This window comes from Drosophila pseudoobscura, chromosome X (genome assembly GCF_009870125.1).
Source record: "Drosophila pseudoobscura strain MV-25-SWS-2005 chromosome X, UCI_Dpse_MV25, whole genome shotgun sequence".
NCBI lineage: Eukaryota > Metazoa > Arthropoda > Insecta > Diptera > Drosophilidae > Drosophila > Drosophila pseudoobscura.
The window spans coordinates 65,459,991-65,479,394 of record NC_046683.1 but is presented as its reverse complement, the minus strand read 5'-3'; the positions used below and the strand labels follow the sequence as shown (position 1 = coordinate 65,479,394).

The 19,404-nt window shown below is 49.4% G+C and overlaps 4 protein-coding genes and 1 pseudogene across 22 annotated transcripts in view; 3 read left to right on the top strand and 2 right to left on the bottom strand.

The window, feature by feature from the left end:
• Positions 1 to 7,613, top strand: part of Shab (Shaker cognate b) — a 55,708-nt gene extending 48,095 nt beyond the window's left edge. For 8 of the 19 annotated variants that reach the window (XM_033382144.1, XM_033382143.1, XM_033382145.1 and 5 more), the window contains 5 exons: positions 292 to 405; positions 3,553 to 4,816; positions 4,874 to 5,067; positions 5,123 to 5,405; positions 5,971 to 7,613. In XM_033382144.1, the coding sequence (XP_033238035.1) occupies positions 292 to 405; positions 3,553 to 4,816; positions 4,874 to 5,067; positions 5,123 to 5,405; positions 5,971 to 6,179 (2,064 nt within the window). In that variant the 3' untranslated portion in view covers positions 6,180 to 7,613. Of the gene's footprint in view, positions 1 to 291; positions 406 to 736; positions 877 to 1,150; positions 1,695 to 3,552; positions 4,817 to 4,873; positions 5,068 to 5,122; positions 5,406 to 5,544; positions 5,688 to 5,970 lie in introns of those variants that run through there. The other 11 variants (XM_033382153.1, XM_033382156.1, XM_033382154.1 and 8 more) reach the window with 5 other exon arrangements.
• A 1,500-nt stretch (positions 7,614 to 9,113) lies between these two features.
• On the bottom strand, positions 9,114 to 9,902 carry LOC6900094 (uncharacterized). Its single transcript, XM_002135416.3, has one exon. It carries the CDS (start codon positions 9,702 to 9,704, stop codon positions 9,342 to 9,344), a length of 363 nt encoding a protein of 120 aa, XP_002135452.3. The 5' UTR covers positions 9,705 to 9,902; the 3' UTR covers positions 9,114 to 9,341.
• A 130-nt stretch (positions 9,903 to 10,032) lies between these two features.
• On the bottom strand, positions 10,033 to 11,437 carry LOC117184403 (alpha-1,6-mannosyl-glycoprotein 2-beta-N-acetylglucosaminyltransferase-like; annotated as a pseudogene).
• Positions 11,438 to 11,610: 173 nt separating this feature from the next.
• Positions 11,611 to 12,301, top strand: LOC26532975 (odorant receptor 63a-like). Its single transcript, XM_015188293.2, has 3 exons — positions 11,611 to 11,747; positions 11,808 to 12,049; positions 12,099 to 12,301. The coding sequence occupies exons 1-3, from the start codon at positions 11,617 to 11,619 to the stop codon at positions 12,299 to 12,301; spliced, it is 576 nt and encodes a 191-aa protein (XP_015043779.2). The 5' UTR covers positions 11,611 to 11,616.
• Positions 12,302 to 12,428: 127 nt separating this feature from the next.
• Positions 12,429 to 13,365, top strand: LOC4812601 (odorant receptor 63a-like). Its single transcript, XM_001352682.4, has 6 exons — positions 12,429 to 12,468; positions 12,525 to 12,690; positions 12,743 to 12,848; positions 12,913 to 13,017; positions 13,084 to 13,239; positions 13,303 to 13,365. Exons 1-6 carry the CDS (start codon positions 12,429 to 12,431, stop codon positions 13,363 to 13,365), a joined length of 636 nt encoding a protein of 211 aa, XP_001352718.4.
• Positions 13,366 to 19,404: the final 6,039 nt, after the last annotated feature.

Here is a 19,404-nt window from a genome sequence, read left to right as displayed (position 1 = left end):
CTGGGGCTGGGACTGGGACTGGGGCTGGGACTGGGGCTGACAGGCGATCGAAAGGCGACTGGCACACCACACATTCTCCACACAGCTTCGAGCGCCCGAGCATGCCCAGCAAGTGCCCGCCGTACGCTTCCCATCCTTGCCGCATGCACGCTGCATGTTGTCTGGCCTGCGGTGCATAGTATATATCCATAGTATCGTATCCATAGTATATTTCTGTAAATACATACATATATATTGATTTGTTTCTGTCGCTGCCAAACCGAGACCCAAAACAACAAATCCTACTTATAGGAAGTCGCCGAACTGCGGCGCCAGGTGGCGCTCGAGAATCTGCAGAACCAGCGGATGGACAACCTGGAGCAGGACGTGCCCGTGGAGTTTGAGTGCTGTTTCTGCACCACCAAGGTAAAGCCGCACCCCCCGCACCCCCGCACCCCCTGCACCCGAGACTGTAGCTTCTCTTAACTGTTTGAAATGCTTTCTATGTGCCACCCACCCCCTTGCACCCCGCCCCTGCACCCCGCCCTGCATGCACCATGTTTAGTCGCATGCTTTTTGCACCCCCTTCTTTAGTTCCGATTCGATAACTGATCACGCACCAGGCGATAGCCAAAAGGAAAACCAGCTAAAGCCTTTAGGGCCCCCCATCCCCCCCCTGGACGCTTGGATCCGTAGATAGCCAGCCGCTGTGGTTGTCCGGGATATTGAGGGCGTATCTCGACATTGTTGCTTGCAGGATCGCATTTGCGTGTTCCACGACCGGGAGTACAGCATGCAGAGGCTGGTGCGGCCGCCGCCCTCGCCCAAGAACTATCTGGCGCTGAAGCGGATGCTCGAGGAGGGCACCATCGACATATATTATCTGTGAAAAGTTGGGTAAACGGCAAAGCACCTCCGTCTTCGTCCTCGTCTTCGTTTCGTCCTTGTCCCGCCCCCCAGTTTTGAAGATCTGTTTCTGTTTTTGTTTTTGTTTCTGTTTTTGTTTTGTTTTTGTGATTTATCTTTTGTTTTTTGTGTGTGTTTTCCGTTTGGCTTTGTGTGAGAATGGAAAAAACTCTGTGGAAATGTGGAAATGTGGAACTGTGGAACTGTGGTACTGTGGATATTTTTATGTTTGACTTTGTTTCTTTTTCATTTCTTTTTCTTAAAGGGCTTGCCAGGATGCCAAGGCGAGTGTATTCCATTGCGCGCGAATAGCGTTTAGCAGAAAGATACATATAGACAAAAAGATTCACTCCCAGCGGAATAAAAAAAAAGAAACGTGTAGCCCTAAAACCCTAGGCCTAAAACCAACCACGATCTAATACTGTGTTATCCCCGATCCGTGCGACGCGAAAGCCTAAGAAAGACATAGAAAATTCTAAGAATTTAATTAAATTAAATCTCTAAATTAATCTCTAACTATCTAAATACCTAAATATATAATATATCTACACTCAACCACAAGAAAACCGACAAAAATCCCCGAAAAACAAAACCCAACAACGATGAACCAGGAATGAGGCCAAAGCGCATGTGTTATTTAATTAATTATGGAAAATTGTGGGCTCGATCGGATCGTTCTATATTCTGCACTAAGCACGTAATTAACTAGCCTAATCGTACCCTGTAACCTAGCAAATGGGGAGTTACTTAATCGAAGAGGTTAAACCACACATCAAATGTTATTATTATTAAACAAAAACAAAAATCTACCAAATGTTAAAGCTCTCTCTCTTCATCTTTAGTCGTTGTTGTCGTTGTTGTTGTTGTTGTCGTTGTCGTTGTTGTTTATTTCTGTTTACACTCAACGAAGCGCAGCAGCAGCCGGCACACACACACAAATCAAAATCAAATTCAAAATCAAAATCAAACTCAAAACCAGAATCGAATCAACCAAAAATCTTGCAATAAAAAACACCAAACAATGAATCGAATTTATTTGTACGACACCCTCTTTCGCTGCTTTCGCTGCTCGTCTCGAATGGGCTCTCTTGCTTTCGGTTGCAATTTCGATTTCGATTTCGATTAGAGTCTTTTCATTTCCACCCTTTTTGAGCAACGGACGCGCCCCGCGGGTAAGTATTGGACTCCTCGGCATCGAATCTTTATTTGCGCTCATCGCGGGGACTCATCGCGGGGATAAAATCAGGGCGGAAGGCAGGCCCGGGATCGTGGGAAACCCCAACGGCACACCCCCCTATTTGTGCCACCTGCTCCGATTTGTAGGCGGCAAAAAATAACTCTTAAATTAAATTAATTACATTTATTTTCATATTTAATACTGCTGTGTTATTTTTCGTGGATTGTTTGTTTTTGGATTGTTGATTAATTCTTTTCGCTATAACAAAAAATATTCTAGGCATAATTCTATTAACAATTAATTCATTCAGAAAATTTAAGAGAAAGAAAGAACAAATAATTCAAAATAAAACTGTTAAATTAAATTAATTTGCATTTGTGATATTTTTGTTGTGTATTGTATTTTATTGTTTTTTAATTCTTTTCAATGAAACAAAAAATGCTCGGAAAAATTGATTAAGAAAATTAAAAAGAGATAAAAAATAATTCAAATTACAACTATATGATTTATTTTCATTTGTGCTATTGTGTATTGTATTTTATTTTCTTTAATTCGAAAAAAATTCTCGAAAAAATTCAGTTAACAATTAATTAATTAATTAATTAAGAAAAACTCTTCAATTAAATGAATTACATTTTTTTCCATTTTAAATACTGTTGTGCTATTTTTCGTGTTTTTTTATTTTATTGTTTATACCAAAAATATTTTGGGATTAATTTAAATAAATATACAAAAATTACAAAATTAATATTGAAAAATGTATTAATTTATTGACTAATCAAATTAATATTTTATTAATTAATTAATATTTATTTTGTAATTTTTGTAAATTTATATGATTTGTATGATCTGTGGCAGCTTTCCATAATGTGGCCATATAAAGGGTTTAGGGGAGATCCATTTGGCATGAGATCCATCAGATATGCGAACACTTTCAAGAAGTTAATTCCCCAATCATTCGGATAAGGAAAGCCTATCAAAAGGAGTCTTCGTAGGAGTCTGCGTCCTAGCAATCGGAGGCCTCGACTCTGGCAGCATCCTACTAGGGCCTTCTGAGGATTTTGAGAGGGGGATCGAATCGAAAAACGTCTCTCCCGTGGCCCCCTCCTTGCAGCTATGAAATGTTCACCGCACCAACGCCTTTTCATTTTGAGTTGACTTTTGAATTGGGTTTTTTGCATTAACAATAATTAATAATAATTACGATATGATTACGAATGATTAGCGCTGCACGATTTGCGTTCTCCTTGACGCCTCTCCTAGTTGCATGTTTTAGTACGTTCTCGCAAGCGACACCCACCGTAGCGAGGCAGATCGCACAGACACACACACACACACAAAAGCTAACCCAGGGACCAGACCCTGGAGCCGAGACGAGCTCCAGCCTGATGGGCGCCTGATCTGAGATCCGTGATCCGTGATCTGTGATCTGTGATCCGTGATCCGTGATCCCTGATCCAGCAAATACCAAACCCCACCACTCGTTTCAGGACTTCAAGGAGTACACCGACGCGGAGGGGGTGATAGCGCTTCCGACCTCGGACTTCCACAAGCCGATCTGCCTGGAGATGCGTCTGGCGGCGGCCAACCGGCAGGCCAGCCAGTTCGGCCTGCTGGCCGGCCCCCCCCTGGGGGGCGCCTACCAGCGCCACCAGGCGGTGGGCGTGGGCCCGCTGATGGCGCTGCCGCCGCCGCCGCCCGCCGCCGGCATCCTGCTGCCCGTGGCCAGTGCCGTGCCCGTCATTTCGCAGTCCTCGTCCACGTCCTCGTCGTACGGGACGACCACCTCGACGACCATCGCCCTGCCGCTGGACGCCGCGATGCGGCCCTTCGGGGCGGCCTTCTCCAGCGCCGCCAACTTCAATCACAACTACAACAACAACTTCAACACCACCAGCACGGGCGGGATGGGCGCCAACGGTCTGCTCCTCTTTGGGGGCAACTTCAGCAGCCACTACGGGGCAGGCGGCAGCGGCGGCGGCGGCGGCAGCGGCAGCGGCAGCAGCAACAACAACAACAACAACAACAACGCGGATCTGGCCAGCGTCGACAGCTCCGACACGTACGCCAGCTGCCAGACGCATCCGTTCCTGTCGCAGGGCGACCTCACGGCGGACTTCAACGACGAGGCCTGCGCCCTGGACATCGACATGGACAACCTGTACATAAACCCGCTGGAGCGGGAGATGCACCACCACCAGCAGCACCCCCACCACCACCACCACCATCCGCAGGGCATCAGCAGCTCGACGGGCTTCATTGTGGGCCTGCCGGCCACCATTTCCTCCTCCTCGTCCGCCACGGGGCTGCGGGCCCAGGTGAAGAAGAGCGCCTCGGGGGACACGGCGCTGCGCAATCTGGCCGCCGGCGGGGGCGGTCTCAGCCCCCTGAGTCCCCTGGACGACGTCTACCAGAACTTCGACGTCCAGGAGCGCGGCAGCCGCGTCAGCCTCAACGAGAACTCGGTGCCGAAGCACCGCAAGACGCGTTTCCAGCAGAGCTTCGCCGCGATGCGGCCCAGTCCGAGTGGCGGGCGACCGCGGGCCCGCTTCGAGGACACCCGGCTGGACGACGACGACCCGGCGGGCGGACTGGGCGTGGGTTTGGGCATGGGTATGGGACTGGGCAGCGGCCCGGGGGCCGGCGGGGGCCCCAAGAAGAAGCGTTCGGTGTTCACGCCGGGCAAGAGCTTAGCCACTGCCACCAAACTGATCAATCAGCATTTGTTTGGCATACAGAATGCGGGCTCCAAAGGTGCGTATCAACCCCCGCCCCCTCGTCTGTGACGATCCCTAACGAATGTCCTTGCAGCCAAGTTCGAGAGCAAGCATTCGTCATCCATTGACTCGATCGATGCGTCACCCAATCTGGAGCATCACAGGCGCTCCAAATCGATACTGAAAAACAAGTCTGATATCTCACGCGTCCTGTCCGATCCGGAGAGCGAGCGGCTCCTGGCGGACAACATGTCCGGGTCGGGGGTCTCCGACAACGGCACGGTTATGGTAAGATATTTGAGACGTTACCCGGCCGTAATACATTGGGATTCTCTCGTTGCAGGGCGAATCTGGCAGCGATTACTCACCGAATAAATTACCTCATTCAGTTTTAGCCAAGTCTATATCCCCACCACCCCTCAGGCACCGCACACTGATGCACCAGCGGTCGGGGCCGGCCACGCTGCAGTCGTCGTCGCGGCCCACCAAGTTCCAGACGCCGCGCTACCCCGAGGAGCAGGCCCTGCGCCAGGTGAAGCCGCTGCTATCGCGCTCGACCAGCGCCGCGCAGCCGGCCACCACGTCGGGCTGTCCGGACGGACACCACACCAGGGACAGCAGTCTGGGTAGGTGATCGAGGGGTTCCCTCTACGGGATTCTCTCTACGCAATGGAGGGCGGAGACGGCCCAGAAACCAAGCAAAAACCTACTCTGTATCTTTCTATCTTTCTCTCGCTTGCGCCCCGCATCGTCCCTCCCGCGCAGCGAACGTCTTCGAGGCGGCATTCTGAACTATGAACCCACCACTATGAACAGCCAATCAACACCCCACCACCCCATCACCACCACAGACACCACCACAGACATACCACCAACAGACATGCCATGGAGTGCGGCGACAGCCAGTTGTTAGTATTCAAAGATCGATGGCGATAGCGATAGCGATAACTATCGATAACACACGTGTTACCATGCAGCACTGAATCCTCACTCTTGCTGGATCTCACTCTATCTCTCTCTCTCTCTCTGTATAGCACCCCGGAGACCCCCCCTAAAGCTTTAGAATTTGAACACACACACACACACACACACATACGCTGCTTATTGTATGGCATCCTTGAGGCACCTTCTTTGAAAATACCTTCCTTGCCAGATCTCTAATCGCCTTTTTTGTTGTTTCCTCAAACACAGACTCGGAGACGACCTTCACCTCGCCAGTGAGCAGTCGAGCGGGGGGCGAGGAGGCTGCCCCCCCAGAGGATCGCGAGCCAGAGGCCGAGGCCGAGGGCGAGGGCGAGGGCGAGGCAGAGGCCAATGATGAGCAAAGGGCTTTGCTCCAGCGCAGAGATGGCCCAGACGCCAGCGGAGGCGATGCCCATGGAAGGGGCGAACCCACGTAGCAATAAGCGCCACACCCAAACACACACACACACACACACACACACACACACAAAGATACAAAAGAACATAAAGGGAAAACTCAAAGTGATAGCAAAGTTAGCAAACATGGAATGTGAATTATATAAAAAGCAATGAACAGTATCCTAGAGTCTAGTGAGAGAATGGAGAATGGAGACGGGAGGAGACCCAGAGAGACGGCCCGACACGCGGAGTTTAGGAATTAGGCATAAAATTACGGCATTAAATAATATATATATATATATATATATATATATGGTATTACTACCGATAAAGCGCTTAACGAATTGAATGTATATAAAAGCAGAGCCAGGGCCAGAGCCCAATCCAGAGCCAGAGCCCGTGCCCAATCGTGTACAGAGAGCAAACCTTATTTACAGCCTTCAAGAGCCACTGCGCTATGACCTATAACCCGGCGAGGCAAAGAGAGTATATAGAGAAATCACCACAAAAGCCTAAATAGCAACAAAAACAAAACCAAAATTCATATTTTGAATGCAACTTATAAGAAATATACATACAATATATATATATATATATATATATAAAGAGAAAATTCGCATATTTACATGGTATATACGTATACATATATGTATATGTATATGTATTTTTCAAAATCAAGCGCCAAGCAGCCCAGAGAAGGGCGACACCCCATAGAGTAGATCGCGCCTAGCCGTATATGTATCTATATCTCTATCTGTATCTGTATCTGTATCTGTATGTACATAAATCGTATATCGTAAATCGTATATCGTAAATCGTTCGTTCAAAAAACCATAAAAAATTAGTCAAAACAAACAAATCGTTATGCTAAAATCGTTTCTATATCTATAAAGTAGGGCTTAAGGGCTTCAAGGATAGTGCTTGGCTTAAACCAATCCCCCCCTGCCCCCCCCTTACCCCCCGCTAAACGTTTGCTTTGGGTCCTAGTTGTGTGTTGTTGTGGCATGCCCCATGCCCACTAAATGTAATTGTTGTTAGTTGTAGGATTGTTAATTTGTTAGAAATTGGTTTTTATAAGGACCCCCCCACCCGCCCCCCTACGCCACACCCCAATGATCACATTCCACGAAAACGTGTGCCCGAAGTGTTCGAAAAGAGATAGCAGCAATCAAATCAGCATTTAAGACCTCTATAAGGCAGAACCGAACCGAACCGAACCGAACCGAGCCCTGTCCAATCGCTAGATCCGCGTTTCGTTTGCGCCAAATGCCAGATGCCAGATGTTAGCCTCTTAGAAACATATCAAGTAAAAGGAATACGAGCTCACTCACACACACACACACACCAGCACACACACACACACACACACACAGGAAACAGGAAACAGGAGCCACAGGCCAGCACTTTTATTAAGAGACACGATAATAGGAGTCTTTGTCTCCACGTCCGCTTTTCGAAAATAAAACAACAACTATATATATGTATATATATATATATATATATACCCACATGCACGCGTATGTGGTGTGGAGATCGATTTAATATAGATACAAGATACATTTTAAGCGAATACAAATGCTTGAACGCATTTCAAATCGATTTTTGTAAGCAATTCATTTTAGGATTATAACTGCACAGGTTTTTGATGAGCACCCACGCCCCCCACCCCCCCTGCCCCATGCCCCACATTCCACCATATTTTGTACATATTTATTTCCCCCCCCCCCGCGCTCTTTCTCTCTCTTTCTTTCTTTCGAACTAGTTTCGGTTTCGGTTTTTTTTTTTGCTTTTTTTCTATGAAGCTACACACACACACACACACACACACACACACACGACTTAAATGATACAAGAAATGTTATTAATATTTAAATTATTTACCTAACGATAATACACATTTTAACATCTGATCTGTAAATCGGAAACAAGTGAATACCGAATACCGAATACCGAATACCATAAATCGTTGACGAGTGCATACAAATTTATTAAAGAACCTATTCAAATCTAAATGAGCGAAAGGTCATGGAAATATATACTAAAATCATTGAGCAAACATTTAAAATCTGGCGAGTCCTTTATTTGTGGGTGGTACTAGGGAAAACGGGGCGGGGTTACAGCGGGAAGGTAAGTCCCATCGAAGTCCCATCGGAGTCCCATCTCTCTCTGTCTTTCGCTTGGGGAAGCACGACCCCTTTCTCCCATCCAATGTTACCTTTTTTCCGCCCACTATTTGTTGTTGTTCCATCTACAGCTATCTCGCTCCCATTCGCCACGAGAAAGAGCGAGACGGAATGAGTTTCCAAGCGAAAGCATAGCCCCTGCATAGCCCCCTGGTAGATATTGCCGTTCTCTAGGATTCTGCTCTAGAGGGACGCGGGCCCCATCGATTCTATATCGGAATGCGGTCATACGGAGAACTGTCCAGAACAAGCCATGCCTCTCTCCCTCCCCCTTCGGCGGCCCCTCGAGCTGAAGAGGTGAAGCATTCTGCAGGAGGGAAGACGAAAGCCCGCACGTCGCACCTCAACGGAAACCTATGTTCGATCCCAGCTTCCCAGAGATCTCAGATTCCGAAGGAAAGTTCCCTTGCAACATGTTCGGTGCATGGACTGGCACATCCACTCATCTACAAAGGCAGAGGCCACTCCCACTTGGCCTTCGTCGGTCAGTTGACTTCGTCAACAGTCAGAAACTAGCTCTTATAGTCTTTGAGCACTCGGCGCTGAAGGGGACGGACGGACAGACGGACAGACAGACAGGGCTCAATCGACTCGGCTATTGATGTCCAAGAATGGACATCCAGGGAGCTTTTGATAGAGTCTGGCTTCAAGGTCTACTCTGCAAACCTAAAACCATAATACCGGACAAATTATTCATTCTACTCACCAATTATCTTCTGGAATCAATCACTCAGAGGGCACTTCCCTTGTTGTTTCATTATCTGGTCTGGTAAAAAGAAAAGTTCACAGTAACCACAAACTTTCTTCCATTTATTGTCGACACATCCCCGTAATTCCGATGCTCTGTCTTTCCTGCCATTTAGAAAGTAGGACTTAGTAGTAAAACATCTTCTAGAGAACCTAGTTTGGCTTTGCCTTAACATTCACTAACACTAAAGCAATCTGGCTGATACAAAATTTTCCGTGCACTCTAAAATGTTCGTAGAGCGAAAGAAACCTCTTGATTGATCGAAAATACTACAATGGCAGCGACAAGTACAAATGGTAGTGATTCACGGCCTTTTCAATAGCCTGCTGGTGGTCAGCTGCGGCTGCGCAATGTACACCTTGGATCCGGTAAGAACCCCGTACGTTTTGGTTAGCCCACGGGCGAATAAAGGCCTTGGCTTGATCGTTACAGGGCTTGGCCGTGCTTGGACGATTGATAATCGAGCGACGACCCTTAGGGAAGTTAACCCACGTTCCATCGCAGCTGCGATCTCCGTTGGCGTTGCTCTGGCCAACACTATAGTCTCCAGTGCGCATATGATTGACCTCTTCCTGCCCCCACATCGAACGATACTTGTTCCTCTGGTAGGTGGAAATCTTCTGCTCTTGCATTTCCTGCTCCACGGTCAAGGAGGTGGCTACTGCAGGATGCTGGCTCTGGTCACGGGGAACGATGTGTCGACCCGCATCAGCTCTATGCGACGGTTAAGCAAAATTCTGCAATACGTGTTTACCATTTTGTATACTTAAAATTTGTTGATAGAAGATTTTTCGCTAAAAATCTTGGGACTTGATTAAAATGATAACTAGAAATGTGTATACAAATTGTCTTTCTTCTCTCGCCTCCGCCTTGGAGTTGGACAGCGAAAGAGGGTTGGGTGGAGCTACTACTTGGGTGGTGCGCCTCCCGATATTCGCCCCACAGTTGTAGTCAATCTAGTCAGCCCCAGTTCCCCAGCCGAAGAGGCAGGATTGCTCCGTTAACAGCAACTACTTCAAGGGGGATTTGGGCCAGAAACATGCAGAACCAGAACGTGCAGCTCAAAGTCATGCGCGGCGACCAGCTTCTAGATCTGCTGTTGGTGCCAAAAGCCTGGAGTGGACGGGGCTTGCTGGAATGTAGCATTGTGCTGCCCCAAGAGTCCATGGCAGGAGGCCAGAAATGACGGGCGCACCTCCTTATGTTCGTCCATGCGAAGCCCATGTTGTGCTTGCTGCTCAGACACGGCATGACCTCGACCTTGCTGTGGTAGGCGTAATAGTTGAATGTCTTCAGATAGGTGCCCAGGGACAGCACGTTGCACTGGGGGCACAAGTCTTTGGTGCGCTTCTGCATCCCGGCCAGCAAATAGAGAAACTCCTCCGCCACATAGTGGTCCTCCTCGAGGAACAGGACCAAACCTGTGTGAGAGCGGGTCACCTCCAGCTCGTTGAACACTCGGTTCGCCTTCCAGATCCAGTGGTGCTTCGTCGAACTTCGCCTACCGATAGTGCCCATAGAGATCCGGATACAGAGCGTTGTTGTAGTTTCTGATCATGGCCTGATCCTTCTTGATATTCCTGGGGCAGTCGTTGAGATCCACGCCTGGATACTCGTGGGGATGGGTCTGAATGGAGTAGGGATAGAAGATCTGAAGCACCTTGCTATCTTGCTGTCTATCTGCTGCACCAGATCGTTGATGTCCTCGTCGTAGTAGTCGTGCGAGAACACCAGCAGCACCTTGGTAATGTCCTGCGCCTGCGCCAGGCTCACAATCAGATGCCCCAAGTAAGTAATCCTCGTGTGCACCTGGACCTGGACCTGGACTGATCAAGAATATATATACTTTATGGGGTCGGAAACGATTCCTTCTGGACGTTACACACATCCACTTTTACCACAAATCGAATACTCATTTTGAGTATCGGGTATAAAAAGTGAAATACAAAAGTCTTCGAGTCTCGTATCGCAGAACTCTACCGAAATGGGCCTTCAAAAATGACGTCAAATGTAATGTAATGTGCGGCCATGTAGTGGAATTTTACATTCGACAAGCTTTTGTCCAGTGTTGGGGAACGTCGTGTTTTAGCAAAGAAACCACCCCGCAGAGGAAAAGCTCCGAAAGCTGTGGAAAGCTTCTCCCTGGAAAACAACCCACCGCCAAACCTGCTTCCGGGTGGGTGAAGCGGCGGAAGGGTGGCCAAAAGGGCGGCCCGAAGGGTGGCCAAAAAGGCGGCCCGAAGGGTGGCCAGAAGGGTGCCTCCCCGAAGTCCGATGAACTTTAATTTTTGTTCAATTGCCGTGCGCCTTCGAGCCTCCACGGGGTGTGGATCCCATTATGTGGCATACTAATTAGTCGGAGCATCCCCAGTCCCAGGCATTACCCTTTCAGGAGCAAAGTATTTCAATTATTTAGTGCAACTTTTGGTTCACGTAATGGGGCGTGGCCCCGCCGCGCCCCCCAACACCTGCTCGATGCATAATTAAGGCCCATTCGGGGCTATAAATGCCCGATTAGGGACAATTATCTGTCAATTAGTGGACATGTACTCGCCGGAAGAGGCCGCCGCGCTGGAGAAGCGCAACTACCGCAGCATCAGGGAGATGATCCGCCTCTCCTACACGGTGGGCTTCAACCTGATGCGGCCCCGCCGCTGGGACGTTGCCCTGAGAATGTACGTAGCCCTACGATGTGTCCAGGCCGGACTCCAGCCGCAGCTTCTCTTTGCTTCCAGCTGGACCGTGGTGCTCAGCCTGAGCAGCCTGCTGTCCCTGTACGGCCACTGGCAGATGTTCAGGCACTACGTCGAGGACATGCCGCGGATAGTCGAGACTGTCAGCACTGCCCTGCAGGTCCTCACGTCGGTCTTCAAGATGTGGTACTTCCTGTTCGCCCACCGACGGATCTACGAGCTGCTGCGGCAGGCCCGCTGCCACGAGCTGCTGCAACGCTGCGAGCTCTTTGCCACCATTGCGGGTGAGGGTCCCTCGGATCATCGATCTGCATTTAATTGACTCTCCCGCAGATCTGCCCGTGGCTCAGGTGCTCCGCCGGCGGGTGGCGGCCATCATGCAGCGCTACTGGGCCAGCACCCGACGCCAGCTCCTGATCTACCTGTACAGCGTGATAGCCCTCACCTCGAACTACTTCATCAACTCCTTTGCCCGCAACCTGTACCGCTACTTGACCCAGCCGCCCGGCAGCTTCGAGATCGTCCTTCGTGAGTAGCGAGAGACTCCTTTGGGTGCTCCTCCCACTCTCACACGAGGTCCTTTTGTGGCCCCTTGCAGCCCTGCCCGCCCTCTATCCCGGCTGGGAGGACAAGGGCCTGGCCTTTCCCTACTACCACATCCAAATGTACATCGAGACCTGCGCCCTCTACATCTGCGGCATGTGTGAGTAGCCCCCCCACGCCCCCACCCTTCCGCGAGTCTGATTTACTGTTACGCAGGCGCCGTCAGCTTCGATGGCGTCTTCATTGTCGTGTGCCTCCACGGCGTGGGTCTGATGGAGTCGCTCGGCGAGATGATTGCCAGCGCCACGTCGCCGCTGGTGCCGCCCGAGCGTCGTGTGGAGTACCTCCGCGGCTGCATCTACCAGTACCAGCGGGTGGCCAGGTGAGTACGGACATCTATCCAATCTATCTATCCTAATGCCCTTTGCCCACAGCTTTGCGGAGGAGATCAACGACTGCTTCCGGCACCTGACGCTCTCCCAATTCCTGCTCAGCCTCTTCGGCTGGGGCCTGGCCCTGTTCCAGATGAGTGTCGGCCTTGTACGTCGCCAGGCCTTGGCCCTCACACCGGAGCCGTAACCTGTTTCCCCTTCTCTCGTTGCAGGGCACCAGCAGCGCCATCACCATGATCCGGATGACCATGTACCTCACGGCCTCCGGCTACCAGGTAGCCGTCTACTGCTACAATGGCCAGCGATTTGCGACAGCCGTGAGTGGAGGCCCCCCCTCACCAATCTGTGCCCCCTTACCCCACTTTCCTTTTCGTTTTGAACAGAGCGAACAGATTGCCGGGGCGTTCTACGGGTGCGAGTGGTACGCGGAGTGCCGCGAGTTCCGGCAACTCATTCGCATGATGCTGACGCGCACGGGCCGCTGCTTCAGGCTGGACGTGTCCTGGTTCCTGGCCATGTCCCTGCCCACCCTGATGTCGGTGCGTGTCCGTAACACATGTCCAATGTCCCCCCTTGACACGTGCCCCCTCCTTGATTTGCAGATGGTTCGGACCAGCGGACAGTACTTTCTCCTCCTGCAGAATGTCAGCGAGAAGTCGGGCTGAAGGCTGAAGGCTGAAGGCTGAAGACTTTGAATAAAATCTACTCCGGCCGGACAGTTCAATACTCCGTCAATCAATACTCCGGATGGGTTTCAATGGTGGGGGGACGGGGGGCGGGGGGCGGGGCGCAAGGGTGCATTAAAATAATGAAACGGCCGTCGGATAAGCGTCACGATAAGGACGATAAGAGGAGCCCAAGAATGGCATCGATTTCACATTCCATTTCCAATCAATTTTATTTATTTGCCCAACACCCCACGCCCCACGCCCCCCTCCCCACCCCTATTGTCTTAGGGCCTTAATTGTCAGCCTGGAGTATCCTTGGGGGACCGCAAGTCCTCCTTCGGCCGCTGTCCGCTGTCCCTTGCAATATTTTTAATGCACGTTTGCTGTTCTCCTCCTTTGTTGTAGTCCTGCTTTTATCACTTGAATGCCTCCAGCCGGAAAAGGACATCTTTCCTTTCGGGGAGGGGGGGTGGGTCTTTGCTGAGGCACATGAATATTCTTTAGCTGTTTCTCCCATCTCCCTCGTTGTCTCTTCTTTTTTGGCATCTGCTTTTTTCGGGGCATTATTTTCTTCTTTTTTTTTGTGTATTTATATTTCCTCAAGGACTCCTCTCGTGGAGCACTTTATGCCGTTGCCATGGCTTTATATTGTATATGTCTGTGAAATATTAGACCAAAACTGTGCTGCACCCCCGGCCCCCGGTCCCCCCCCCCTGACCCCCCCCCCCCGCTGGCTAATTGTCCAATTAGAGCCAGCGACGAAGTACAGTGGCTGCTCATTAGGGCAGACTCCAGACTCCAGTGAATGGCGATGGCGGTGCAGCCACACAGGGCGTATGCGTAACGACAGGAAATGAAATTCAATTAAGCCAAAATATTATGCGAAAACGCTTGAAGATATTTGGCATTCCCTTTAAATACACACAACAACAACAAAAAAAAAGGCAAACAGGCAGCAAAAATTAAACGGAAGTCAAGCCCCAGGAGGGAGACGGCAACAACTTCCGGTCATCGGGCAGCGGGCATCCCCCACGCATTTTACATATGGAATGTCCTTTCATGTTTGACCACGTCGCCCGGAATGCCCCACTCATACGGCGGAAGGCAAACAATACGCCTGCCTATCCGCCCACACACACACACGGATCCGTCCCTGTGGAATAGAAAGTGTCCTCCGTGCTGCTTTCTTTTTTTATCATTTGTCCACAATTTGCTTATGTTTCGGGTTGTGGGGGAAGGGGGGTCTGGGGGCGGGGGGGTTGACCATCTCTCGGAGCATTGCTTGACTAAATCCGATTGAGTGTCGCATTAGGAATGAAGGCAAAACCTAATCCAAAACAAAAACCAGAAAATATAAACAGCAACAGAAGGGAGGGGGGGACGGGGAGGGGGACGGGGGATCCCCGTTCTATTAGCTGGATTGTCTTGGCCATAATGGAGCTAATATGTGCCTTCCTTTGATCCACAGCCCATCTCGAGGGGGGGCCCGGCACGTGCTGGGGAAGGGCAGCCCCTTCTAGGCTCAATTTCGTGTCCCAAAAGCACAATCCACTGCTGGTCCTCTACCACGATATCCATCTCGAGCTCCATCTGCGAGCCGGCCTTAAAGGGGCAGCCAATTCCGCTTTAAACGAATCTGCTGGCCGTCCAAGGCGATTGCAATTTCCCAAGAATGTCCCGAAAACGCTTCGCAAAAAAGGAAAAAGGACATGGGGGGGGGGGAGGCGAACGTGGCGCAATTTCCATGGAGATTGCTACCTGTCGAGGCCTACCGGCTTACCAGGCCACCCCCGCCCCCCAGCAGGCCTCCAGTGGCGTTGCAGGGACCCCCCCCCCCCCCCCTCCCCCTTTTGGCGGGGCCAACATTTAATTTGCTGCACTTTAAGCTGCTCTGCGATGCGATGCTCTGCGATGCTCTGCGATGCTCTGCTGTGCGTCTCTTGACTCTGTATTTTCACTTTATTTACATATTCCTGCCACCCCCCCCCCCCCCCCTGACACCCTGCCTCCCCCTGACACCCTGCCTCCTCTTGTTGCGAGATCTTCCATGCAATTTCTTTTTTAATTTCGCTCTCAACTTAGTCATGCGAAATGGCACTTGATGCTCCCTCCTGGCTATGCGTGTGTGTGTGCTGTGTGTGTGTGTGTGCTTGTTTTTCTACTTACTATCCTGAACATCCGCTTGAGTTCCATGGGAATTAACGCTAAGCTGCAGGAGCCGCGCGTTTCCATCTCCATTTCCAACCCCCCACCACCCCACGCACCCCACCCCACCCCCTTCTCACATTTGCAGAGCAAATGAAGAGCGAAAGCCAACAACAACAACAACAACAGCAGTTCTGGCTCCTCCTCTCAATTGTTATACGTATTAAACCGAGTGGCAACAAGAAGGTAATGCAAATACTCCGCCACATTGCCACATCTCTCCTCTGCGTGTGGCAGGCGCACAAAAACTTTACCCACTTTATGCGGCATGCGGCATGCGGCATGCGATATGCAACGACCGGCGGGCCGTCGCAAGGCCAAATTTCGTACTCTTAGAGGGGCATTCAAGGGGCATCCAAGGGGCAAGGCAAGACGAATTCCAGACTCTTTGGGGAGAAGTTTCGCATTCAGAGATGAAGATGAGAAGTGCTCGAGGATCCGCCAGACGCTACACTCGCAGAAAAATGGCACACACGCCCCCAATTGAATTTAAATGCTGCGTTTTTAAATCCAAACATCATGATTAAATTTTGAACAAAAAAAAAAAGAAACAAATTTTATTGTAAATTTTTAAAATCAATTAAAAACGCAATTGCATTTAAAAAATATATATAAAACAACTCCTGAATAACGTTCAGCATTAAATAATTAATATTTAATAAAAAATACAAAAAAAAATGTATTAAATAAAAAAAAATCAAAACAAATTTAAACAAATACAAATAAAAATTAAAATAAAAAAATAAAAAACAAAAATAGTAATACAAATTTTATTGTTAATTTTTAAAATCAATTAGAAACGAAACTGCCATTCAAAGAAAAATATAAAACTACTCTTGAATGACTTTCAGCATTAAATATTTAATATTGTACACCAACAAAAAAGATATGTATTAATTAAAGAAAGTTAAAGACAAATTTATTTTAAACAAAAAAAAATAAAAATCGAATAAAATCGAACAAAAATAATATTTTACATTAGTAGGAAATATATTTAGTTCAAATATTAAATAAATTTACTTCAAGTGCAAAACATTTTTAATTTAAATATTTTTTTTGTGCAGCTATTTTTTTTTATTATTATGATTGTATTTTTTATAAATAAGAAATTCGATTTGAATGAAATATTTTCGTTTAAATTTGTTCCTATTTAAAAATGAAATACATTCCTATTAAATATTTCGATATTAAAGTCTTTTTCTTGGGCTCATTTCTCGGCTTGGGGGCTGCTGGCAGCTTTGGGGCTCTGAAAGCCCCTGGAAGGAGCCTAGTTCTCGGCGCCCGAACAACAGCCACGCCCGGGGATTAAGGACAGACAACGATTTGCCAGCAGCTGTCTGTTTAACCATTGAATTATGTTGATCTGCTATTTGAGCGATGCACTGCACCGACATTCCTCCCAGGCACAGCTCGGAGCTCGGAGCACAGAGCACACATCTCGTCGGACAAACAGAACAAACGGACGTATGCAAATCCGTTGCTCAATCGAGAGACTCGAGCATTCCATTTAGCCAGATTGATTGCTGCAAGGAGGATAAGGCAGAGAGAGTTAAGTTGACAACTGGCAGGACGAAGAAATTTGCATGCCAGTCCCGGGCTCCATCCCCGGCCCCGGCTCCATCCCCATCCCCGACCCCGCCCACGGTCCGACATGTGTAAGTGGAAGCCCGAGTCGTGTGCAGTGGCTGTCAGGTATGAGCTGCTCTGCGGTAAATATGCAAATAAAGACGCACTCACGTGCAGCTCCCGTGGCCTCCTACAGTCGCCTCCCACAGTCGCCTCCCACAGTCGCCTCCCACACTCGCCTCCTTTTTCCATAAATAATTCAGTGCCGACCATTTGTGTGGCTGTCTTTTATTTGTTTGATTGCATTTCAATTTGCTGGCTCTTCCGTTCCGCTCCCCCCCATCCCCCCCCCCCATCCACCCCTTCCCCCCTTCCACTCCTGTGGCGGAAATTAAGCTGCTTCTGGGGCCAGAACAGGACCCCAGGACTTCAACGGAAGTCCAACGGGGCAGCTCTTTTTTTCTCCTCTCCATCTGCAGGTTGTTTTTGTTTATTTGTAGTTTATATATCAAAAAATGCACAGTTTCCATGGCTTGTGGCTTTCTTTTCTCTCGGGTTTCTATGCTGAAGGCCTTAAAGGTGGAATTTATGTATATTTTAAGGGGGATTTAACATTTATTCTGTGTCATTTCAAACTCAATTTCAAACTCCCATTCGAATCAATTACCACCGCCCAATTCGCCGCCCAATCGAGTCGTTCAAGCCGTTCAAACATTAACCGCAATAATCATTCCGACACCCAAAAAAAAGAGAAACGCAAGAAAGAAAACTTTGTTTAAACTCCCGTAAATCTGTGGACACCCCTCGGACACCCCCTCCCACCCCCTGAGGAGACCCCTGCTGACGTCACGTTTCCCGCTGTGGCCCCCCAAATATTTTGAATGATCCACGAATATGGGCGAATAAATAGCGAGGGTCCTGCCACGTCATGGCAGACAGGAAGGCAGGAAGACTCCACTTCGTGTGTGAGTTTTGTTTCTCTCTTTTTTTTCATAAATTATGCGAAACTTGATTTATTTTTCGTCATTCCGTTGCTCCGCCCCACCTCCCTCCTTCAATCGCTTGAGACCTGATTGATGTGGCAGAGTGTGTGTTGGGGGGGGAGGGGGTGTGGGGTGCAGCGCACTCGAAACTGTTAATTGCTGGCCATAAAATTCGGCCAAAACCGCTTGTCGGCACGCAAGGCGCCGTCGCCGTCGCCGTCGCCGTGGCAGGCAAAAATCAAACAATTCAATCTCTGACCCCCCGTCCGCCCCCCCACTAACGAGCAAGGACTCACTCAGCTGTGGAAAATTAAATTTACAACAAAAGAACATCAGTTACATGTCGTCACGTGGGGAGCGGCCCGAAACGGGGAGTCCCCTGCCACACATGTCCTCGGCGGCGGCGGCGGCGGCGGCGCTTCCTTTGGGGCCTCTCAAGGATGGCTTTATAACAATTTAATGTGGGCCTGGGCTGTTGTTTCTGCCCTAATGGTTGTGTTCTGGCTGCTGCTCTTGTGAGAAATGATTTCGCTTTTGCTCAGACAATCAGCCCCACTCGCAGCCCCCCATCACAGCCCCAGAAACGAGCAATTTGTCTGGCCTTCTAGGAAAATCATTATCAAAAAATGGCAGCAATAACATTAGGAAATGGTACAAAACTTTGCGTTCATTTACATACTCATTAAAGGGGACCACCGTGTACGGGATATACGGCGGGGTATACCGGGCTGCGGATGCCCTTGAATGCCGAAGCCCTTTGTGGCCTTTGTAGAGCTCCTCAGCCGGCAAATACTGGGCCTTCGGCGCCCTCCTGCATGGCCGGAGTATCAATAAACTCTCGGTGGCCTGCAGCCAGGGATTGCCAGTGACATTGAACTCTGCCCCCTGCCCCCCTGCTCCCTGGAGCCCTGCTCTGGCCCTGCTCTGGCCCCGGCAGCATATATTAATTGTGTGCTGCTGGTCATCGTCTGCCGCTGGCCATAAATTAATGCTCAAATTGTGTCCCGTGGCAGGTTCAAAGTCCCACAAATTTGGCTGCAATTAGAAGCATTATTTACTCGGGCAAAAGTGCTCGAGTGGCAGGTCGAGAGGGAGAGAGTGAGAGAGCCACATATGCATCGACAAGTGGGGCCCCAAGAGGGAGGTGGGGGTGGGCCCCCCGCCCCGAGCTATTGTCCTGGCGATGTCCATGATTTTCTTGAATGGCAAAAATGCAAATGTCGTCGGGAAATGGAAAACTGGTGGCCATTTCCCTGTTGCCTCTTTCGCTCGACTACCTTCT